Source organism: Mytilus californianus, unplaced genomic scaffold, assembly GCF_021869535.1.
Source record: "Mytilus californianus isolate M0D057914Y unplaced genomic scaffold, xbMytCali1.0.p SCAF_4, whole genome shotgun sequence".
Classification (NCBI taxonomy): Eukaryota; Metazoa; Mollusca; class Bivalvia; order Mytilida; family Mytilidae; genus Mytilus; species Mytilus californianus.
Window position 1 is genome coordinate 115,033,489 of NW_026262690.1, and position 26,082 is coordinate 115,059,570.

The window sequence follows — 26,082 nt, forward strand, 5'->3', positions numbered from 1 at the left end:
TATTGAACAGCGTTATACTACTGTTGCCTTTATTTACATCGTATTTTTTCCTGTATTGCTGAATTTTGGGTCAATTGACCGATCTAAAACCTATCTTTTTACAAGACAGCAGGTTACAAAGTACTGAAAAAAGCAATGTCAAAATTATCAAAAGTCAGTGAAGTATGCAATGTTGGGAAGTCTTACATATCTTTGAGCAATTTCTTATATGTGTCACCACAATTGATATTATTTGTGCAAAATTTCATTAATAACAAACAGAAAGAAAAATTACCCTGTGCCTTTAATTTTCCATTAGTTATAAATACATCATCGTCACTTGTCAACAATAAAAAGGCATTACACCTGCACCTTTCGGCTGCACGCCTTTGCCCTATAAAGTAAAAATAATGTGCCTCTGTTCCCCTTTGCGTTGATTGCATATCATATAATTATACAACTAAATTTGAAATAAAGGATACTATCTAAATGCAGGTCTTATTGTAGCCAATATTGTTGTATATATATATAGATATTTCTCTTGAACTTAACATAGATGGACTTTTTCAAACAAGAATCGTGTCAATTTCAGGTTTTTTTATGGTCATCTTTCGGTTTTTCAGTTATTACATACCTTCTGCTCTGTGAAATGGTATCTATAGATCTCAATTGGTATGTTAAGCAAGTGCATGTTCACATTATAATGAGTTCATTAACAGGAGTGTGTTCCTAACAGCAGGATATTTGAGGAAGAACAAATGTAATCTACACTGTATAAGTGATATAGTGATCATTATGAATTTATTTACTGATTCAAAGTGGCGGTGTCTAAACGCATGGGAGACTTGTCTAACTGTCTTATATCTTGAAACATCAGAAATGTCTTTTGATCTGAAAATCTACAGATTTTTGCCCTATTGTTACAATTGTCTTTGTCTGGATTTGCATGACGTATATGAAGTTCACCCTGTTGAGCTACCTGCTGGTAGTCAGTTTGGAGTATTATTCCACTAATGTATTCTCTTAGTTTGAATATTCAAAGTGATTTCCACTAATGTATTCTCTTAGTTTGAAAATTCAAAGTGATTTTACAAGTTTTCTAAACTACTTTTGCTTCTTATTTACTAGTACATTATGTAAAACTCTTTATTGACTAGTCCACTTAGCAACATTCCAGCAGCGCCTGCATACGGAGTATATATCTCCCAGTTGATACCATATTCCAGAGCTTGTATTTCCTATCATGATTTCCTTGATAGAGGGTTGCTGCTCACAAGGAAGCTATTAAACCAAGAGTTCCAAGTGGTGAAGTTGAAATCATCCCTTCGTAAGTTTTACGAACGCCATCACGAGTTGGTTGACCGTTATGGAATATACGTTTCACAGATGATAGCGGATACTTAGTAAGTTCCTAATGTCGTAACTACAATCACGTCCCCTTTTCCCGAATGTGCCCTACCGAATTAGACTTATGACCGTGTTTGTACTAACATGAGCAACACGACGGGTGTCATATGTGGAGCAGGATCTGCTTACCCTTCCGGAGCATCCGAGATCACCCCCAGTTTTTGGTTGGGTTCATGTTGCTCAGTCTTTAGTTTTCTATGTTGTTTTGTGTACTATTTTTGTCTGTTGGTCTTTTTCTTTTTTAGCCATAGAGTTGTCTGTTTATTTTCGTCTTATGAGTTTGAATGTCCATCTGGTATCTTTCGCCATCTCTAGAGATCAATTTCAAAACAATAAATACCTTATATATCTTTGAACTGAACTGGGCTATTAAATTTTGCCCAGTAAATGTAGCAGGTCTCTCTCAAGTGAGGTACAGTCAAACCTGTGTTGTCTGGTCATCGTCTTCTTTGTGTAGTAAAACATCAATTTAGAACCTCAATTCGTAAATTCCTCAGTCTATACAATAATTTTGTAAATGTTTTATGGTTGCATGATATACAATATATAATACTCATTGAGTGGCAACGGGTTGTTCACAATATACATGTTACTTAACTTAGTATTACGATTAAATTTCTGTTTTTTATATTGCATCATTTTTGTTTTTTTAAACTGTTAGTGCTTAATTTTTCGTATTACTTCTAATGCAAAAACATGTCATTCTAAGAAATAAGTCTTTCAGAATATTCTTCACCTGTTTGGTGTTATTTTGTCAATTAACTCCACAACGGCATTTAATTATACAGGAGAGCAACAGTATCTTATTCTATTATTTGGTGGAATCAATCACTGCAAATAACCATTGTCTACCTCTGATGGCAATAAACTCGGAGGCCAGTAAAACTCAAATAGCAAATATCATATCTATGATTAATGCCTTCAAAAATACAAAAAAAAGTATAACTGTTATTTAGTAAAATGAGCTACGTCTATACAGTTTTCTTTGTGTTTAAAGAAGATGCATCATCAAATGAGGAATGCCAAATCTACCTCAGGAATAGATAACCTTAGCTGTATTTGGCAAAACTTTTAGGAATTTTTGGTCCACAATGCTCTTCAAATTCGTACTTTATTTGGCCTTTTTAACTTTTTTTATTCGAGCGTCACTGGGGATGAGTCTTTTGTAGACGAAACGCGTGTCTGGCGTTAGTACAAAATTTCAATCCTGGTATCTATGATGAGTTTATTAAGATAATCTTAAAGCAAATTAATCATGAAAATTAAAAATAAATACAAATTCCACACTACCAGTTTAGTCGTTTAATATGATTTAAATCGAGTGTGTCCCATTCCAGAGTGTGAGTTTGAATTCGAATGGTGGGTGATGCAAGCATAGTAGGACACGCTTTTCATGTAGACACATCTGGTCTAGCTCCTTTTCTTTGTTTCCTTGATTTGTCTCTTTTTAATCGATTTATGAGATTTTACCAGCAGTAAACTATTGTTGGACTTAATTTTAACAACATAATAAATAATACTGGTTGTATTTTTATTGCTGTATGTGGATATCAAAAGTAACTTTTGTTTTCAGGTCTCTTCTCCAAAATATTTCATCTTTCAGGCTGATGGGTATTTTAAATGTAATTTAGGGTTATCTGAAGTTATTCTTAAACCTATCAGAACTATCCTGCTCAATTTGTCAAATAAGCTATTTAAACAGTATTTTTATCTATTAATATAGTTACAACACTCATATTGGTTGATGGCCAGAAACTATCAATAAGACCTCTAAGAATTAATAAGAAAAAGAAAACATTTCATTTAATTACTACTTATTACAGTAGTGTAACAATTTAATATTAATCAATATAAAATTATATCATATATATATATAAAATATAAACAGTAAAAATAATAATTATGCCTATTGCACAGTCTTGTGGACATTATATGAGCATAAAGTCATAAACTTTCTTTTACAATTAGCATAATAAATTGAAATACAGAATACAGAATTAAATTAAACGCCCTTGTCTGAAATCAAACTGAGAAATGGTCAAAGCAAGAGTCATTATTTGATAAAGATAAGGCGACTGAAACACAATGAACAATCAATTTGTTTAATACCATAATTCATAAATATGCCATATATATAATAATGTGTACAGATTGCAAAAGAAATTTAATCAATAAATGTTTTTCTTTCAAAAGTATGTCAAGGTAAACAAAAGAAAACTTTTGACGGTTTGTGAAAATGTACTCCATCTGGTCTTAAATTTTTAAACCTTTTGTCAAATGCAGGTCTGAACTTTTACTCCTTCATAAATATATACACTTCACAAAACAGCTTAAGTCCTGGAAGAACAGCCAAAAAATGAACAATACATGTATTCCTATTCTTTTTTAACACAGACAAAAGTTAAACTATATTTCACTAAGGGACAGTGGCATATCACTAATCCAGTATACTATAGGTTTTGGAACAAGTATTATAGTGTTGAAATGGGGTGTCATGTAGATGTATAAAGATTCACAGTTATTGTCTTAACCAAAATAAAAGTAACAATAAATAATTTCCTTCTACTTGTTGTTATAAGAAGCTTCGAAAATCATTTTGATGAATCAAAACAAGAATTCCAGGCCCAAGATGTTAATGGTAACAAGAAAATATCTGCATGTTGTTGTTTAATGCCACTTTGGCTATTATATTTAGGTCCTTTTTGGTCCTAAAGCTCTTCAACTGCTTCAGTTCTTATACATCCTTGGCTTCCAAATATTCGGTTTTGAGGGTTCCTGATGAAGACAAATAAAGAAAAGCTCTTAGAACGTATGAACTTTATAAAGTGTTGTTTTCATTTTTTGTTCAGCTACCACGGCCATTTCATGCTTACCAGTTTTATTGATGGAGGAAGCCAGAGTACCTGAGAGAACAACGATTATCGGCAGGAAAGCTGGCAATCCTTGTTAATTAAGATAGAGTCTTAACACACCTTGCCACAAGCAGTGTTTGAACTCAAAACCTCAGAGTTGACAGCATGAACTTCTTAGACCACTCTGTCACCAAGGCCCCAAGCAAAAAACGTGTTTTAGACTTATTTTACAATTGTATATAATAACATTCACATTTTATATATCGAAATTAGTAATCTGCTCAAATTAATACAAATTGTTCTCTATATCAAATCAAAATGCAAATGCTAATTCATATTTCAACATATTAAGCATAAAGAAAACAAGTAAAGAATCATGTCTTATTTTAAACAAACTAACATGTTATTCACTTAGAATCATGTCTTATCTTAAACAAACTAACATGTTATTCACTTAGAAATTATGTTCTGAACAACAAACAAACAAACTCTTCAACAAAAAAATGAATAAGGTGGTCAATGATATAATAGAAACAAATTTCTTTTTCAACTAGAGCAAATTCTCTAAGAATCACCAATCTTGGACACACACTGCATGTTCATCATAGTCAATGTCATTATAAGATCCATTTGTAATAATATACAGCCACACTGAGAATATTTCATGGATGGTAAAATACATCACTTTCTTGTAAAGTATCATAATTTTAAGGTGTCTGATGAAGGATAATCCAGAGAAGTTCTTCAGACTCACCAAATTTATAGAATTTTATTTTCATTATTTTTGTAAAACATCATAATGATCATTACAATTCAGGAAATTCATTGTGTCATCCAAATTAGTTATCATGCAAGTTTGTATTAAATCAATTTACATGGTTTTAAAGTGTCAAACAAGTGTAAATGATACATACAATAATAAATAAATAAAATGGATTTCAATACATTTAAATGAAAGTTCTTCAATTGTAAGTTCAGGAATTTCTACATGCATTCACTATTGCAGTTGTTGAACAATGTACACAGATACATGATTAATTATTACGATTTTAGGAAATGGTACAAAAATGTTATACAAATTTAAAAATTGATATTTTTCTGCTACGAAACCCATCCAGTCACCATTTTTGCAATAATTGAAACAAAGAAAACATTTCTGGAAAAGAAGTATATAATAAAATGCTCCGCTGGGAGCAGCTTGATACGACCGCAGAGGTCGAACCCTGAACAGTTGGGGCAAGTATGGATACAACATTCAAGCTTGATACAGCTCTGAATTTGGATTGTGATTAAATATTTGACACAGCATAGGTTTCTGACACAGAATGAATGTGGTCTAAGAACTTTAAATTTTTTAATTTACCTATTATGGTCCAATATCACAAATCTAAATACATACACAGTTAGATTCAGCATATCAAAGAACCCCAAGAATTAAATTTTTGTTAAAATCAAACTAAGTTTAATTTTGGACCCTTTGGACCTTAATGTAGACCAATTTGAAAACGGGACCAAAAACTAAGAATCTAAATACACGGTTAGATTCAGCATATCAAAGAACCCCAATATTTCAATTTTTGATGAAATCAAACCATATCATTATTATTTGCTTTTATATATAAATCATAAATAACCAACTAAAAATGGAAAATTTTAAAGAAAAAAAAAAAAGGAAAAAAAGGAAAAAGAAATCCCCCCCCCAATTTTTTGGACCCCCTTATGATTCACCACCCCAAACTCAATCCCAGCCTACCCTTTGTGGTATGGTACCTTGCAGTACAATTTCAGAGAGATCCATACACTAGAACACAAGTTATTGTCTGGAAACTGTAAACATGCTTGTTTTTTTACCCCTTTTTGGCCCCAAATTCAAACCCAGCTTTCCCTTTGTGATATGGAACCTTGTAGTACAATTTCATAAAGATCCATACACTTACACACAAGTTATTGTCCTGAAACTAGAAAAATGCTTGTTTTTTGCCCCTTTTTGGCCCCTTATTCCTAAAATTTTAAGGCAATTACCCCCAAAACCAATCCCAGCCTTCCCTTTGTGGTATGGTACCTTGCAGTACAATTTCAAAGAGATCCATACACTTGAACACAAGTTATTGTCTGGAAACTAGAAAAATGCTTATTTTTGGCCCCTTATTCCTAAACGTTTCGGGCAATTACCCCCAAACTCAATTCCAGCTTTCCCTTTGTGATATGTAACCTTTAAGAAAGATCCGTACACTTACATACAAGTTATAGTCATGAAACTAGATAAATGCTTCTTTTTTTCCCCTTTTTTGGCCCCTAATTCTTAAAATTTTGAAGCAATTACCCCCAAAATCAATCCCAGCATTCCCTTTGTGATATGGAACCTTGTGGTACAATGTCAGAGAGATCAATACACTAACACACAAGTTATTGTCTGGAAGTTACAAAAATGCTTATTTTTGGCCCCTAATTCCTTAACTATTGGTACCATAACCCCCAAAATCAATCCCCACTTTGCTTTTGTGGTATTGAACCTTATGGTAAAATTTCATAGAGATCCATTCACTTAAACTAAAGTTATTGTGCGAAAACCAATGTGTCTTCAGATGATGACGATGACGATGCCAACGTCATACCAATATACGACCGCAAAAATTTTTTGCGGTCGTATAATAATATACAAATATATTATTTTACATCTACATACAGTGATTGTTTAAGTATTGTGAGGAATTAAGAAATAAAAAATACTACCAAGTAAAATGTTTCCTAGTCAATCAAAATGCTGCTAATTAATACTAAACACACAATAAGAGTGCAAATACTGTCTCTTCTAATGAAATGACAGCTAGATACCATATAAAAGCAACTAATAAACATTACTACAGTTTTTATTAAAACACTAGAATGAAATCAAGTAACATCTTAACAAATATGTAAATATGATGTTTTAAAGTTTTATGTATAACAGTACTGATCTTCACAAATCTAGTACATTAAATTTAAAAAGCCAACCAGTTTTTCTGGTTAATAATAATGAACTTTTTACACTTGCCAGGCTGCACTCTTTTTCTTTCCAGTTTTTTGAATGACCACTATTGGTATAAAGCTTGTAATAGAGACTTACAGAATTTTTTTATTATGAAGGCTGCACAATTAAAAGTAACGACAAGGTATATGACATATCCAGTGGATGGTTACAAAATTTTGAAAATAGACTTTGTATTTTAGTATTTTAGTTTTCTATCTGACGTTTGGGTTCTGTAAAGTAAAACTGACACAGTTTACTTTAATTTACAAATTTACTAATTGTAAGAGCTCAAAACATGAGCAAACATATTTCAGATAAATCTGACTCAGACAATGATAAAGAAATGAAGAAGCTATTTTGCTTTGAATGATGAGTATTCTTTGTCCAGTTAGGACCAGCCAGGGAGGAAAAGCTAAATATATTCAGCCCCCACCTTGAGAGTGTTTTCTCCCATTGTTAACAAAAGTCACGACCATTCTTCTTACAAGAAGGACCCAGAAAAGGTCCAGGAAAAAAATTCAAGATTTCATGGCTTCAGGGTATTAATACTATTCATAAAATAACAAATATATCAATTCCAAAAAACTTCCGAGCAGGAAATGGGAGACTCCTTATGGCCCATTCATTTAGAAGTGGTTCTACTTGAAACATTACAAACCTGATTGTGCAAGGAAACTGGTAAAGTGTCATGATCAGAAATAAGAATTTGGAGTCAAAAACTAAATTTTTATCAAAATATCTCTAAATACAGGAAACCAGAAAATTTGTTAAATGTAAAGTTAATTGAAACAAATCTCTCATGACAAAAATACTTTTATTATCTAAGTCAAAAGTTTGTATCCTTTCATCATTTTAAGACATACTTTTCCAATAAACATTAACAATGTGTTTAACAGGACAGCAGCCTTCAAACTTTTTGTAACCTTATCATTTAAGGACTGTCATTAGCGGTATTTATGGTGAGATCTCAGTTGAACATTTTTAATCACCTTATTGAATCATTTCTACCAATCAGATTTTGGTGAACTTTTATATATATTACCTACATGCTTTACATTATAGAAAAAAACAGAAAAAAATTCTGTTGAAATTTCTTTTATGTTTTCTACAGATTGACTGGACTAATATGGAAGGACTGATTCAACATTTATTGGAGTTATAAAGAGTTCATTATAAACCAGAATAGCAAGCTAGCTTTAAAAATATAATGAAGTCTAACTGTCTTATCCACACATCTAGTGGATGTGAAGGAAAGAGGTCATTATATGAAGAAGCCTAAAGGTTTAGAGGCAAAATATGAATATTCTACAATTTTCTTGTACAAATGGAAGCATGTTTAAGAAAATAGAATAGAAAACTAATAACTAGAAAATTATGGATATTTAGAATACAGTGTTACATTGTATATTGTGGAATCTTTAATCACTAGCACAGATGTCCCTTCAGGGTCTAGAAGTTTAAGTTGTGTTCATGGATATATGAGTATTGCACTAATGAACATCTGTTTTTAAGACGTGCAGGCTTAAATGTATCCTTGAATGAATATCATCTTAAAAAATTCAATAAATAACAATTTAGAAAATAACAGAAATAAATCTGACTTAATATTTGTGAAAAGAACCCTAAAAATAACAAATAAATTTCATAAAACAAAACTCAGGATTAGTTATCATAACAAAAAACAATGTTTTTACAAATAATAATGACAGCAAACAAGAGTAGACACACTTATTACAATTTATCACAGACAAGCTTCAACAAAAATATACTAGCAATTGACTTTATATAGAATGAATGTCACTGAACATCAACAAAAGAAAGTATTGATACTATGCGTTACACATCTACCTTTTATTTTCTTCTTACAAAGCATTCTTAATCAATTTACAGTGATTTAATTTATTCACAACCTTTCTTGGTCTTGGGCTATTTAGAGCTTATGAATAATGGCGGCATAATGCAACATGAACATTTTAAGGATGAGGTTTATTTTCACTTATTTCACAAAAATAAAAATCGTGAAAATATCCCACACATAAATTTGATATTTAAGGAAAATCAAAATTAAAGAGAAGAAAAGCACAAAAAAAAAATCTGTAAAATGTTTGGCCTTCAAAATTCCAAAAATAAACCACTTTAAAAACCATTTAATTTTTAGTTGCAATCATTTTTACTTTCAAATTGTTCTTGTCCTTAAGGTGGTACCAAATACCTTGACTAAAATTAATTTGGCTCGTTTAATTTTCATAAAATTTTGACAAAATATTTACTTTGACCCTTGGACAAAAATATAAAAATTTCAAAAAACTTGAACCACACGCTTTATCGGAAAAATTTCATTGGATATATAGCAGTTTGACAAACACTAATTTTGATAATTGAGAAGCTTAATATTTCCTTAACTATAGAACGTGATTAAAACGTTCAGCTTATTTTTACAGAGTTATCTCCCTGTAGTGTTATGTACCACCTTAATTATGAATTGTTTTATAATTATCATATATGACAAGGAAATTTTTGCTTTTATTAATTTGGCAAAAATAAGAGAAACTATAAGCCTCACGAAAATTGTTCACCTTACAGTATAAGTATGTAACATGAGATTATAATGTTTTTTTTCCTTATTGTAACTTGATGCTAATATTGGTGATGTCTTTTGAAGGACCACATATGATGGATATTAATATCATTATAACTTTCTACTTATGGAAACTGTTTGGGACAATGCACATATGATGATTATAACTTGGCATTGATGGTGACAGTTTTGGGTGACACACAGACGATGGTCTTTGAATGATTATTACTTGGCATTGGGACAATGCACATATGATGATTATTACTTGGCATTGATGGTGACAGTTTTGGGTGACACACAGACGATGGTCTTTGAATGATTATAACTTGGCATTGATGGTGACTGTTTTGGATGACACATTGATGATGGCCTCTGGAATATTGGGAACGTCTATATATTTCTCTGAAAAATAAATATATAAATATATCTTTTTTTTATGAAGAAAATTATAATTCTACAGAATATGCTATTAGACTTTCAAACATAAGGCCAAAATCTTTTTTCAATTCCTATCTTATCTTATTTTAAAATAATATGGAATTTGAGATTTTGCTAAATCTGCATAGAATTGCTAAGAATTATTTGAAATTACAAAAAAAAAAAAATCAATTGTAAAAAAACACTTTTTTCAGTAGGACAAGTGTCCAAGCATGCAGCCTTAGCTCTAATACAACCAAAAGCCATTTTTGCAACGGAATACAAACTTGAATTGTAAGCCATCATTAAACAAATTAAACTAAAAATAGCTTGAAAGTCCACAAGCAATAGCTCTGCCAAAGGAAAGAAACTAAAATCCCAATCTGTAAGTCATCATTATACACTAATGTACATTGTTTTCTGCTCTTTGGTCATGTTGTCTCTTTGACACATTCCACGTTTCAATTCTCAATTTATTGAACAGCTTCAGATCTGCAGGCATTTAATAAAAATGCTTTGCTGAGCGCAACCTGATACAACCGCAGAGGTCGAACCCTGAACAGTTGGGGCAAATTTGGACACAATATTCAAGCTTGATACTGTCTGAATTTGAATTGTGATCAAATTTTTGACATAATACAGGTTTCTGACACAAAAAAAATGTGGTCAAAGATCTTAAAAATCTATTGAAATTTGAAAAATTTTGAAGAAAAAAAAAATGAACCCCTCAAAAAAATTGGAAACCCCCCCAAAACATTTTGACACCCCCCCCTCTTTGGAGCAATTACCCCCAAAGTCCATCCCAGCCTTCCCTTTGTAGTATGTAACCTTGTAGTACAATTTTAGAGAGATCTATACACTTCAAACACAAGTTATTGTCTGGAAACTAGAAAAATGCTTGTTTTGGCCCCTTTTTTGCCCCTGATTCCTGCATGTTTGGGGAAATTACCCCCAAACTCAATCCCAGCCTTCCCTTTGAGATATGGAACCTTGTGGTACAATGTCAGAGAGATCCATACACTTACACACAAGTTATTGTCCTGAAACTACAAAAATGCTTGTTTTGGCCCCTTTTTGGCCCTTTATTCCTAAACTGTTGGTACCATTACCCCTAAAATCAATCCCAACCTTCCTTTTGTGGTATTGAACCTTCTTGTAAAATTTCATAGAGATCCATTAACTTAAACTAAAGTTATTGTCGGAAACCAAATGTGTCTTCGTACGACGCCGATGACGACATCATAGCATTATATGAACCCAAAATTTTTTTTTCGGTCGTATAAAAATCCTGACAAGTAAAATTTCAATGAAAAATCCAAGAGCTGTTATTCTGCTGAAACTTAGATAATCAGGACAAAATGCAAGCTTGCTCTTTAATGATTACAGACTAATGCACCAAAAGCTGTAGCCACAGTCCTCTGCTCCCTGCACTATATGGAGTGAGCATATGATCAATTTTCTTTTATTATAAGAATTGAGCATTCAATACCTTAGGAAAAGAGTTGAGCTTTAGTAACCAGCATTTAAACCATATTTTAAAATTTGAGTGGGAAGATGGAAATTACAAAATCCACCTTAGATGTAAGTGTAACTATATGAGACAAGTAGAATGTAGTTGTCTAATTGGCACTCATTTATCACATCTCCTTTATTTACTGACAAACATGTCTACATACTGTACACCTTTTTGTGATTACCAGTAATAGGCTATTGTAGTCAGTCTGTACAGATAGAGGAGAAACCTAAACCACTGGACAACCCAGGCCCCCATTTCTATATTGAAGATTTTTCAAATTCATTCTTAATACTGTAAAATCAGAAACTATTGCGAGATTTTAATTAATGCCAATAATGGGTGAATATCGCAATAATAAGAACTCGTATTCTGATATCTGATATATATATATCTGTATGCAATTTTTCCTGAAATCGCAATAATTAATCTTGCATTTTTGTCCATTTTTTAAAAAACGCAATAATAAATGCATGTAACAATTTCTGAATTTACAGTATAAAATTTTCCAAACTGCTTTTGTAAATAATGTTAAATTACCATTAGAATATCCACAGTGATTAGATTTTCTCTTACCTATTTCTGAACAAACAGCTGTAAGTTTGACTGTGTTTGGGAACATATATGTCTGGTTATCTCTGAAAGTTAAATATGAATAATAGAAAATATACGAATCAATGTAAATTGGACAGCCTTTCATTATAAACAGTTTGATAAATATCACATACATGTACAGTAACCTGTAATGTTTCACATCTTCATCCTTTTGACTTAAGTGCCAGTCTTTGTAAGAATCAGGCTATTTTGAAAATAATCAAAACATGGCTGGAAAAAACCCACCGACCTAACCATCCTATTTTGAAGTTACCCTCATCCTGCATTAGAAATGGTAGGTCTTTCATTTCTGTGTGTCTGGTAATTCAACAAATCTCTTGATAACTTTTGGTTAGAATGATAGCAAATTATGGAGTTAGCTCCCCTTAATTGTTAATTTCTAGCGCATTTCAACCAAATTATAACTTGAATTACCAGAACAGGAAAAGGAAACGAATGTTATATTCGTGCGCCATTATACATTTTAAACATTATATAAATAACACATAGCTGAGAGGGTGATAGAGCAGATTTTTACCCAGAGAAAACATTGTCAACCAAGGCGTAGCCAAGGTCGACAATGCTTTTTCGAGGGTACCAATCTGCTCTATCATCCTCTCAGCTATGTGTTATTTAATTTATTATACTGAATGTCTTTTGAATTTTAAGTTGAAAGTACTCAACTATGATGTCATGTACATAACGTTACTTACAGTTATTAGAAAAACAACAAAAGTGAAGCAAGATGTATTTTGATAGTCTATGAAAGTGTTCTGAGGCCAAAGGTAGAACTGTAGCATTGTCTTTAAAAATATTTATGTAAGTTCACTTCATTGTCCTTTAAATTATCGATTTTTGATTGGTCTGCGCGAGAGGGTGACATTCAAAAAATTGTCTCCCGCTGAGCCATGGGATAGAGTAAATTATCTCCCTCATATTAGCCAATCAAAATCTGATATCTTAACGTGAAGTATAATAAAAATTAATGTCAACTTGAGTGGGTTTTTGTTTGTCATGTTTTCACCACTGTCTGATTCTTAGGTAGATTGGCACTTAATGTATAGTTGTCTTATTGGCAATCATGCTTCATCTCATCATTTCTATATAAACAGAATTAATCAAAAAACATTGATATTAAATGTATATGATACTCAAGACGTCTCCTAGATATGACCATCAGATGGAGTTTTTGTTTAGGGCTATTCCATTAAAATGTATGTGGGAGGGTAGGAAGGGAAGTTTAATTATTGAATGTGGGTCATGGGTCTTTTTTCAGTATGTGTCTATTACCATTATGCAAAATTATCTAAAAAATGGTTCTTGCTTGTAGGGATATTTTGAAAGTCCCTTCCTACCCTCCCACATACATTTTAATGGAATAGCCCTTAATTACCTTAAGACATAAAATGTACCATTGTAAATCTAAGAATGTGTGCTACATATCTTTTATCCTTCTTTAATGCATCTATATGATAAAAGCCTGTGTGCTACATACATTGTTTCTTTCCTTACTGCACCCATGCCATAAAAAGCATATGTGAGCTACATACTTTTTTTCTTTTCTTACTGCAAACATATGATATAAAGCATTTGTACTACAAACAAGGAATTATTTGAATTTGGAATAATTTTGAATTCTGAAAATTGATGAGAAATATATGATGAAAACTAACCCAACTAAATAGGGTTAGCCATGCGTGCATGGCTAAGGTGGGTTAGTTAGTTCATACTGATATGATAGTGAAAGTAAATTCATCCTTAGCCATGCATGCATGGCTAACCCTATTTAGTTGGGTTTGTTTTCATCATACATTTCTAATCAATTTTCCGGAATTCAAAATTATTCCAGACTCAAATAATTCCTTGTTTACATACCTTTTTTCTTTCCTAACTGCACCCATGTATTATGAAGCATTTGTACTACATACCTTTTTTCTTTCCTTACTGCACCCATTTGATGTAAGGAGTGTATTCCATTACTGAGTAAATCTAAGGACAGAACTTCCAGATGTCTGATTTGTCCCTCTCTCAATAGTCTGGACCCCAGGATCTGTGATTCCTTCATGATTGACTTAGGAGGCTTGGCTAAAGGTTTACCATGAGCATCATTGTGCATTGACAACATATACTTAGAGGCAATCTGTAAAATATTGAAAACACAAACATTAAGTCAGGCAATCTGTAAAATGTATCCATCTATAACCTTGTGAAAAATACAGTATTCTGAAAAATTAAATGATGCCTGTAAATCAAGTGAAGTATTCAAATAAAAGTTGTATAGTAAATAAACTATTGACACAGAGATATGTCTCGCCTGTCAGCATAAAATTCAGAAAAAGACAATCTGATGGACAGCAACATAGCTTATTATTTCAAAGTCATTCAACCATAATCTTGTGGGCAGGGCCTAGAAATGATCAAGAAACTGAGATGTACAGACAGTATTGTAACTTTATAGAAAATATTGTTGTCCATTGTAATTAGTTTCTATCAATCTAACTTCAGGACAAAACTTAACATTGAAAATTGCTAATTAATTTAAAGTCACTGGACCAAAATAGTTGTCAGACTGATATGTACTGATAGTAATGCAACTTTGTACTAAATATCAATGATCTTTCACAAGTAGTTCCTATCAAACTAACGTAAGCAGAAAACTTAACAATTGTTGACAAGGTCATCATCGTCGCCGTCACCACAGCTGGAAAAGCAATCCCTATGTGTAGCTTTTTGTGACTTTTGTCACAGGAAAGACAAAAATTGTTTAAAAAATTTAAGTAACACTTTATAAGTTGTTTGTGCCCCTGAAATGCTTTTCTGGATTTACCTTCATCAGGAATGCTCCAATACAAAAATTAGAAAGCCAAGGATGCACAAGTACCAAATAAACAAGTTTCATTTAAATAACAAACCACTCTGGGACATCTGCATAGGTTATTACTTCTGATTTGAATACAAACTTGTTAAAGGCTATCTTTTATAAGCAGACTTAATTGCAAGTCATCAAGGTTGTCATTAATGACAAGAACGTATCATTAAGAAGCTTTAATTATAGACTGAAAGAAATCAACTTTTAACTATAGTCATGATAGTTGTTAACAGTGCACGAACTGGTGACAAAATATTACCTCCCCTGTAAACAGTACGCTCTTCTGACTAGAGGCGATCGGTAAAGAAAAACGGAAGATGCTGTTATTGTTTTGCTTGTTTGAAATGAGCTAGCACAGACGAACTAAGACGTGTCAACATAATGTGAATATGATAATAAATCAGGTAAATTATTAATTGTTAAGTTTATCACCTCATCGTATCTTCATATGACAAGTAAATGCGTGAATTTTCGATTTTCAGTGTCGTCAGGGTTCAAACTTGTAATCATGCCATCCTTTCAAAAATTTTATTCTTAATACTATCCAATGGTTGGAACACCTTGATTTTCTCCCAATTTGTAAATTTGATTATGTTGCATGATATATATTTTTATCGGGTATAAAAATTGATATGCAGCAAAGATTGGCAGTTTTTTTATTTGCGTTGCTACGTGAAATAAAGGGAGGTAAAGTAAAGTAAAAGAAGGCGTGCTTTTTTCAAATAGTAAACAATTTAAATCAGATGCATGGTATTTTTTCAAATGATAAAGAATATCGTAGAAAATTACTAGAAATTCATCTAGTTTATGCAATTTTTATTAAAGATATACAATATGATATACTGAAAGTCGAAAAGGGGTTAAACCACCATACCTTGACCAAATTAGGGGGGGGGGGGGGGGGGGGGGGGGGGGGGGGGTAGATGTAGGGTGAAAATATTACAAAATTTAGATTATTTTTATCTGTGGTAACAACCATTTGATTTTCAGGGGGCAGCTAAATTTGGCAATCACAATACTGGAATTCAAAATACCGGTTTAAAATTTTGGTAAGAGCCAATGATCTGATCTACATTGACTTTTAACTGACACAAAAGATAAAGGGACATGCAACTATCTAGTTTTTAAATTTCATTGCCTAGCAAAATGGCTGTTTTTTGGGGGCATTTCTCTGTTCAAACATTGGTCTAATATTTTCAGGTTCTCTTTAGATTGCCAAATAATATTATTATCATCTAATTGAATGGTCAAATTATTTTGCAGCGATGTTCTGTATGGAAGGGAGACTGTCATAAAATCCAACAGTTCCGGAGGGGCTTTTAAACTAGCTGTTTAACATCAAGATCGATGTAAGATTCAAGTGCCTGACCCAGTGCAAGTTGTAGCGCCAGTTTTCCCTTGTAATTGTGGCAGAAAAACCACTAGCTGAGAACTGCTCTCAGCTGGGTAATAGACAGCTTCTGGCATTGAACGGATATCAAACAGATGTTTTATGGAATGATTTTCAAGTACATATGACGTTCATATGCATAGAAAAGTGGAACTAGTCTCTTTCATGCAGCAATTTGTAATTCCAACTTTGAACTCCGAAAAGACAAGAGTAAAGAAATGTACATCAATGAAAAACAGTCTCTGTGAATAAAATCATTCCAAAACTTAAATGTGTCATTAGTGTTGCATTATTTATCAGTAGAGATAATTAGATTACAGTAAGATTGCCCAACTGAAGGCTTTTGTCGGTAATATTTTGAAAATCTTGAAGATTTCTTTAATCAATATTGTTGCCTCCATTGTCAGTAAAACCACGTCTTTCAATATTTTGTTTCATTTGTGGTTTGTTTACAAGTAAATTTTGAATGCTCATGTTTTAAATTTCTATTGATAAAGAAACTGAGCAACTGAGCTTTGTATAGAAAGATGTCAAGATGAAATAAATGAGTTTTCCTAAAGTTAATGCATTGCTGTTGGACTGTTAAGAGGCCATCTTCTTTGTGTCTTAATTTGGCAATTTCTTTTAATCCAGCATCGAAGTACGTTTTCAAAAGAACTGGCTAGGTGATTTTAAGAAAATGCTAGTCACTGAGGGAAAGGAAAGACCCATGAAAGTTCATCTGTATATTCAATTTTGAACATTAACATATATATTTTATCATCAACGACAGTTAAAATAAGGCTGCAATTTAAATTTTAGCCTAAAGTTTCATAAATTTTTTAAGCTATATTGGGACATATCTGACAAGTGTCCGACTTCCTCTATTTTGTGGAGGACCATGGGGTTTGACACATTTGCATTCTAAAGAAATGTTACAACTGGGACAGAGACGGTCCAAGAATAATAACCTATGATTGTCTTGTTACTCCCTTGAAATCTCCACTGGCTTGTTCATATTATGATATGATCTGTTTGCCGTCTTACTTCCACATTTGGCACACTTGACATTTTTTTTTATCAAGGATGGGCTTTTGGTTTCAGTTTGCATGACATTGTAGTTCACAAAGTTTATGACAAAATAAAGATTTAATTTGTTTATTAATACGACATACCAAGTTATAGTCCGAGATTACCCAGACGTCCAACGGCTGTTTTGCCAGACAAACTGCGTCCTGCCTGATTTCAAACTTTCATTAGGGTATGAATAGAGGGCAGGGTGTCCGGCCGCCCCTTTCAGTGTAAGACAAATTTTGTTAATTACATACGAAATCACTAAAGCACTACTGGATCGGGCTCCTTTTAAGGCAGTCAGTGGGCATCCCCTTAGGTTTCAACCATTTAAATTGGGGGGCGGGGAGTATATTTTTTTTGTCCGAGTCAAACATTTTTCATATATTAATAAATTCAGATTTAACATATACTTTCATATATGTAGTGTTTGTATAAAAGTATTACAAACAAAATTCATCAAATTGGGGACCATAATATTTTTAAAGAAAAAAAACGCTTACCCCCCTTTTTTTTAAAAAGTTAAATGGTAGTTCCCTTAAGGAAAATTTCTGGAACTGCCACTGTTTATACCTAAATATGCACGTTAAAGATTCAACATGCGGACTTCTGAATCAACACCTACAAAAGTTGTTCAATTTTACACAAAGAAAAATTAATGCATTTTTAATTTGACTCGGGTGGATATTTTTTTTTGCACACACTCCAACATATTACATGAACTGACAATAAACATAAATCAAAGTTAGAGAAATGAGTATATTCATATCAAAGAAATACTCATGATTTTTGAACAAATACAAAACTATTGCGTAGTGTGTAAGTATTTCAATTTTTATTTTTTTTTTTAACAGATTTGAATATGGAAGATGCACATACCTGTACATCATAAAAGTGCAAAGTCTGTTCTTTAACACACGTGGTTAATTTGGATCACATGTTTTCTAGTCCTATATTATAAGAATTCGAAGGTTCATATCATTTATTCAACGTTTTTTTGGGGATTTTTTTTACTATCAATGTTGGACCTCGAGGTTACATTGATAGTAAAAAAAAATCCGATAAAAAACGTTGAATGTAAATGATACGAACCTTCAAAGTCTTATATTATAGGACTCATGTTTTTCAAACATAATATGTTGATCATTTATATTATGATAATTTCAATACACTTCACATTAGGTAATTTGTCACGTATATTGATTACATTATATCGAGTTGTCCCAAAGATACACTTATCGGTGTGCTAGATCATACAAATTTACCAACATTCATATAGACAAAATGACCCAACTTTGAAAAATTCTTGTGGCGAAACTACATTTTGGAACACGTTAAAAACTGGATCCTCATTACGCTACATTATTAAGGTTTGATATATATTTTTTTCAAAAAAAAAGAAAAATATGCAGTCAAGATTGGCAGTTTTTTATACACCCTAAGTTGAGCAATGAATTGTTCAATTAGCAGCATATTTGGCAACTAAAAAATCATTTATCAACAAATTCAGCTTCAAAATATACATTACTTATAGTGGTTGTATAAAAGTTATATTATGGTTTTGTGTTTTCAGAGATATTCATCCCTATGCATATCGAGTTTTATGTGTTTTTCCTTTTTTTTTACCTTTTCTATCTCTTTCATAAGAAGAGTCACTTTTCTATTGTTCTAGTGTCACTGGAAATCCCACTGTTAATTTCTGTGTCATTTGGTCTCTTGTGGAGAGTTGTCTTATTGGTAATCATACCACATCTTCTTCAAGTGAGAGAACTTGATCAAACATTTCTTTCAAGTCTGTATGTGGAAATTGTAACTTTATATATATCATCTCATAGAATATACAATCTAATATCCAAGGTGTAAACGTTTTCCAATAAGGTGAAAAACTACATCCATAATTAGAGATTTAAAAGAGATGTGAAAGATACTAAAGGCATATCTAAACTCATAAGTCGAAAACAAATTGACAATGCCATGGCAAAAAACGAAAATAGAACAAAAGATAAACAACAGTAAACAAACAAAACATAGAAAACTAAAGACTGAGCAACCAAAACAAGGGTTGATCTCAGGTGCTCTGGAAGGGTAAGCAGATCTTGCTCCACAAGTGGCACCCATTAAGATGGTCAAAACATATTTTAGCTTAAAGTATATCATCGAGTATTGAATATTTAGTATTTAAAAAAAAAATTATTTCCTGATGAAGGTAAATCCAGAAAAGCGCTTCGGATGCATGAAATTTATAACTTGTTGTTTTCATTTTTTAATGTAAGCACAGCTTTGTAACATGTAAAGAAAAAAAAACAAATTTAAGAACATATAATTCAAAATCTTAAAATTGAATTTTTATAGCATTTAAAAAAATTTCTACCTTACCTTTCAAATGACTCATTACAATATACAATGTATATATGCGTATAACTTTTAAGCATTACTTGTACGTTAGCCATAAAGTGCAATTTAAGTGTTAACAGGATAGCAACTTGTAAGTATGCTTAATTTTGTCACTTTGCGAGTGACTGTGGTTCTTCTACAGCAGTTGTATAATGAGTTGAACAGTTTGGTTGATGAAACAAATTGGAATTAGGTCAGAATTTTGAATGAACAGGAGGGAAACACTTATACTCAAGTTACTGTAAATGATTTAGTTAGTATAGCCATTGCTGTTGATAGATGTAAGAACTTTCCTAAATTTAAATATATATTTTTTCAATGGTTTAGATTTATTTACAACAAAAAGTACGGTGAGAAATATATTCTCTGTGAGAAACTTTATATCAACAGATAAAATAAAAAGCAAAGGTTTGTACAATTATATACGCAGATTGCAGAACGAAAGATATTTTAGAACCAACTATAAAAATACTAAATTCATTTTTATTTTGTTTTATCAGGTGTATGTTAACATTTATACAAAATATATATACAAATATGGTGTACAAAGATTACTGAGAGAGATCTTAAAATATGATGAAATATATATGAACACTTTAATAATAAAGTAATACAATTTTTTGCATTCAACGTTCACACTGTTTGAACAAATTCATCATCTTGGCATTATTCAAATCTCTCTAGAAGGGACAAAGTCCAATGGCCTGCCAAATCTCTGAGGAATCTAATGAAAAATTCAAATATTTACACCCCAAATGGTACCTTCTCCTTTCAATGTATACATTTTAAAAATACTAAAATCAATACATTGGGAAAATAACCTTGACATACCTATTTAAACAAATTCATATTCTACTACTTCGATTTAGTTAAATACATTAATTTAATTTTGATACAACATTCACTGCGACCAAGTGTGTTCAGCATAATGGCATTTTCAAACTCCCTATGTAAAGGGCAAATTCCTATATCTTGTCAGTTGTGTGAAGAATCAAACGAGATCAAATGGAAATGTATACAGTGTGACTTTCTTTTGTGTACAAAATGTCAGAGACTTCATAACAAAGTAAAATATACTAACCAACATACTATTATTGAAATCAAAGACATTGCTTCACAACAACAACAAGCCAAGGATAACCCAGATTTCAGTAACATTCCTTGTGAAATCCATAGAGAAAATAAATCCCACAAGATAAAAAACGATCTAGAATTCCAAAAAGGAAGTTTAACAAAAGCCGAAGCTTCTGTCAATGTTTGTGATGCTTTCAGTGCATTAAAAGAGGAAAAAACAGCAAGAAAACAAAGTACAGAACCAGTTAATACTTATGTTAAAAAACTGCCCCAGTATATACCAGGAAAAATGAAGACCAAAGAGGCACTACACGGAGAACTAACTGAGTCTGATGATGATCATGCACAGGAACAATATGAAGCTAAAGTTATAGAACAGTATAAAACTGGACTAAAACTTGTTGAACAGTTGATTTGCAGTGATGATGGAACATTGTGGATAGGTTATATTGCAGGAAAAATCCTACAGAAAATACAACTATCAAATGGATTGTTAAATATTGAGCAAGAAGTACAGGTAAATTGTGCTGGTATGGCATTCTTACCATCAGGAGACTTGCTTATATCTACTGCAGAATCAAATCTTAAAACACTTTGCCATACAACAGGAAGTAAAATACAATCTAAAAATAATGTAGCACCCTTAATTAGTGGTGCTGTCCATGTAACTCAGAATCATAAGATTATAGTTGGAGCCAGAAAGGGAGGACCTGTCTTCCAAGTCGATGGTCCAAGGCAAGTGGTTGTGATGGATATAGATGGAAAAACAGAGCAGGTTTATGATCTGGACAATAATGGAAAACCTATCTTTTCTGCTCCACAAAGAATAACATCAGACAATAACAATAACATTTATGTCCTAGATTGTCTCAATAAAGACTGGAGTGGTAGGATAATGGCATTAGATAAAACCAATGGAGTGAGATGGATATACAGTGGTCATCCAGATATCAACAAAGAACAAACTATCAAATCTAAAGATTTAGTGGCTACAAAATTAAACAATATTATAGTTACAGATAGTAATCATCAAATGATTCATATTCTCAACACTTCAGGACAGTGCATTCATTACATTAATACTAAGGATCAATTAAATATCCATCTTCCATACTCTTTAAACATTGACAATACAGGTACACTGTATATAGGTTGTAGTAGATACATAAATGAACCTGCTATAGCCAAAATATATATGGTTGAGGTTTCAGGATTCTAAACTACTGATTTTATTCATTCACCTATCTGTTTTAAAATGTTTTAAAATATGTTATGGTTCAACAATTTAAATAAAATAGCTTTGACTATTCGTACAAACAATTTTATATTTTTGTTGACAAATCACCATAACAAGAAACATGATAATTAATTTATAATGTCTCTTTTTCTTTTTTTGTTGAAATAGAAAATATACTGTAATTAATAAAATGCTCCGCATGGCGCAGCTTGATACTTCAGCAGAGGTCACAACATTCAAACTTGATACAGCTCTGAATTTAGATTGTGATTAGATATTTTACACAGAATAGGTTTCTGACAAAGAATGAATGTGGTCTTAAAAATTTTAAATTGGACATTTTCCTATTACGGTCCAATATCCAAAATCTAAATACATGGTTAGATTCAGCATATCAAAGATTCCCAAGAATTCTATTTCTGATGAAATGAAACAAAGTTTAATTTGGGACCATTTGGAACTCAAATGTAGATCAATTTGATAATGGGGCCCAAAATCCAAAATCTAAATAACGTTTAGAATCAGCATATCAACTTTTGTTAAAATCAACAAAGTTTAATTTTGGACCCCAGTTTGGACCAACTTGAAAACTGGGTCCAAAATCGAAAATCTAAATACATATTTAGATTCAGCATATAATAGAACCCCAAGAATTAATTTTTGTTAAAAATCAAACAAAAGTTTAATTTTGGACCCTTTGGAACTTACTGTGGACCAATTTGAAAATAGGGCCAAAAATCAAAAATCTAAAAACAAGGTTGGGTTCGATTTATCAAAGATTCCCAAGAATTCAATTTTTTGATGAAATCAAAGAAAGTTTAATCTTGGGCTCTTTGGAACTCAATGTAGACCAATTTGATAATGGTACCCAAAATCCAAAATCTAAATACATGGTTAGATTCAGCATATCATAGAACCCCATATATTCATTTTTTGTTAAAATTTACAAAAGTTTAATTTTGGACCCAAGTTTGGACCAACTTGAAAACTGGGCCCAAAATCAAAAATCTAAATACATGTTTAGATTGAGTATATAAAAGAACCCCAAGACTTTAATTTTTGTTAAAAATCAAACAAAGTTCAATTTTGGACCCTTTAAACCTTAATGAGGACCAATTTCAAAAAAGATCCCAAAATTAAAAATCTAAATACAAGGTTAGATTTGACATATCAAAGAACCCCAATAATTCAATTATTTATGAAATTAAACACCTTTGAACCTAAATGTGTACAAATTTAAAAACGGGGTCAAAAATCTAAATACACAGTCGATTCAGCATATTTAAGAACCCTAAGAGTTCAAGACTTTGAACTAAACCCCATTCAAATTAGTCAATAAGCAATTTACACAAAATATTAGAAAAGTATTGTTTTTGGTCCCTTTTTTGGCCCTTAATTCCTAGAAAATTAGGGCCATAACCCCCAAAATCAATCCCAACCTTCCTTTTGAGGTATGGAACCTTGTGGTACAATTTCATAGAGATCCATAGACTTATACTCAGGTTATAGTCTGGAATCCAGAAAATCCTTGTTTGTTGGCCTCTTTTTGGCCACTAATTTCTAAACAATTTGGGCCATAACCCCTTAAATTAATCCCATCCTTCATTTTAAAGTATGGAACCTGGTGGTACAATTTCATAGAGATTCATACACTTCTACATAAGTTATTGTCCTGAAACAAGTAAAATGCCGTTTTTGGATCCTTTTTGGTCCCTAAGTCCTAAACAGTTAGGAGGATAACTCTGCAACATCAGTCTCAACCTTTCTTTCGTGGTATGGAACCTTGTGGAACAATTTCATTGAGATCCATACACTTATACTTAAGTTATTGTCTGGTAACAAAAATGTCTTCGAGCGACGACAAAATCGCCATACCCTTATAAGGTCGTATAAAAATTAGTTGAACATAGGTTAATAATTGACTACAATAATAATTGTCAATGGGATTGCATTAATTTTTTAATCAACATTGAATTTTTCTCAAATTAACCTTTCTTTATTACTGTGAATTTGTTTTTTTTTTCATAGTTACAAGCATAATGGTGTTTTCATGGATTCTTGATATTTTGTGGTTTTCACAAATAAGGTATACAAGTATATTGGAAATTTGCATTTCTTGAATATCATTGTTCACTTATACTCTTAAAATCCATGAAAATTGAAGTAAATGAAGGTAACAGTACCAATGTTCATACTTCTTAAAATAATTAAGAAGACAAGTCAATGTAACGAAAAATCTGAGAGAATCACATGAACTCCAAAAGGATGGAGATAGGGTGAGGCAAAAGGGAAAGCATTGTTTATATTGTTAATCTGAGAGAATCACATGAACTCCAAAAGGATGGAGATAGGGTGAGGCAAAAGGGAAAGCATTGTTTATATTGTTAATCTGAGAGAATCACATGAACTCCAAAAGGATGGAGATAGGGTGAGGCAAAAGGGAAAGCATTGTTTATATTGTTAATCTGAGAGAATCACATGAACTCCAAAAGGATGGAGACAGGGTGAGGCAAAAGGGAAAGCATTGTTTATATTGTTTATCTGAGAGAATCACATGAACTCCAATAGGATGGAGATAGGGTGAGGCAAAAGGGAAAGCATTGTTTATATTGTTAATCTGAGAGAATCACATGAACTCCAAAAGGATGGAGACAGGGTGAGGCAAAAGGGAAAGCATTGTTTATATTGTTAATCTGAGAGAATCACATGAACTCCAAAAGGATGGAGATAGGGTGAGGCAAAAGGGAAAGCATTGTTTATATTGTTAATCTGAGAGAATCACATGAACTCCAAAAGGATGGAGATAGGGTGAGGCAAAAGGGAAAGCATTGTTTATATTGTTAATCTGAGAGAATCACATGAACTCCAAAAGGATGGAGATAGGGTGAGGCAAAAGGGAAAGCATTGTTTATATTGTTAATCTGAGAGAATCACATGAACTCCAAAAGGATGGAGACAGGGTGAGGCAAAAGGGAAAGCATTGTTTATATTGTTTATCTGAGAGAATCACATGAACTCCAATAGGATGGAGATAGGGTGAGGCAAAAGGGAAAGCATTGTTTATATTGTTAATCTGAGAGAATCACATGAACTCCAAAAGGATGGAGACAGGGTGAGGCAAAAGGGAAAGCATTGTTTATATTGTTAATCTGAGAGAATCACATGAACTCCAAAAGGATGGAGATAGGGTGAGGCAAAAGGGAAAGCATTGTTTATATTGTTAATCTGAGAGAATCACATGAACTCCAAAAGGATGGAGATAGGGTGAGGCAAAAGGGAAAGCATTGTTTATATTGTTAATCTGAGAGAATCACATGAACTCCAAAAGGATGGAGATAGGGTGAGGCAAAAGGGAAAGCATTGTTTATATTGTTAATCTGAGAGAATCACATGAACTCCAAAAGGATGGAGATAGGGTGAGGCAAAAGGGAAAGCATTGTTTATATTGTTAATCTGAGAGAATCACATGAACTCCAAAAGGATGGAGATAGGGTGAGGCAAAAGGGAAAGCATTGTTTATATTGTTAATCTGAGAGAATCACATGAACTCCAAAAGGATGGAGATAGGGTGAGGCAAAAGGGAAAGCATTGTTTATATTGTTAATCTGAGAGAATCACATGAACTCCAAAAGGATGGAGATAGGGTGAGGCAAAAGGGAAAGCATTGTTTATATTGTTAATCTGAGAGAATCACATGAACTCCAAAAGGATGGAGATA

General features: G+C 32.2%; 2 protein-coding genes across 4 annotated transcripts in view; one reads left to right on the forward strand and one right to left on the reverse strand.

Annotated features, from left to right (window-relative positions):
* LOC127699116 (dihydroxyacetone phosphate acyltransferase-like) overlaps positions 1 to 26,082 on the reverse strand; it is a 226,750-nt gene that overhangs the window by 156,094 nt on the left and 44,574 nt on the right. For 2 of the 3 annotated variants that reach the window (XR_007981089.1, XR_007981090.1), the window contains exons 12-14: positions 14,279 to 14,490; positions 12,333 to 12,394; positions 5,722 to 10,228 (exon numbers count right to left, since the gene is read on the reverse strand). Coding sequence is in view for 1 of the 3 variants with exons in the window: in XM_052202857.1 (XP_052058817.1) it covers positions 10,146 to 10,228; positions 12,333 to 12,394; positions 14,279 to 14,490 (357 nt within the window). In the remaining 2 variants the exon portion in view is untranslated. Of the gene's footprint in view, positions 1 to 3,174; positions 10,229 to 12,332; positions 12,395 to 14,278; positions 14,491 to 26,082 lie in introns of those variants that run through there. The other variant, XM_052202857.1, reaches the window with a different exon arrangement.
* LOC127699134 (uncharacterized) lies at positions 20,876 to 22,567 on the forward strand. The gene has a single exon (XM_052202877.1). The coding sequence runs from the start codon at positions 20,982 to 20,984 to the stop codon at positions 22,344 to 22,346; it is 1,365 nt and encodes a 454-aa protein (XP_052058837.1). The 5' UTR covers positions 20,876 to 20,981; the 3' UTR covers positions 22,347 to 22,567.

What these genes read in the sequence shown, in the direction of transcription:
- LOC127699134 (XM_052202877.1), top strand. Translation starts at nt 20,982, where the DNA reads ATGGCATTTTCAAACTCCCTATGTAAAGGGCAAATTCCTATATCTTGT.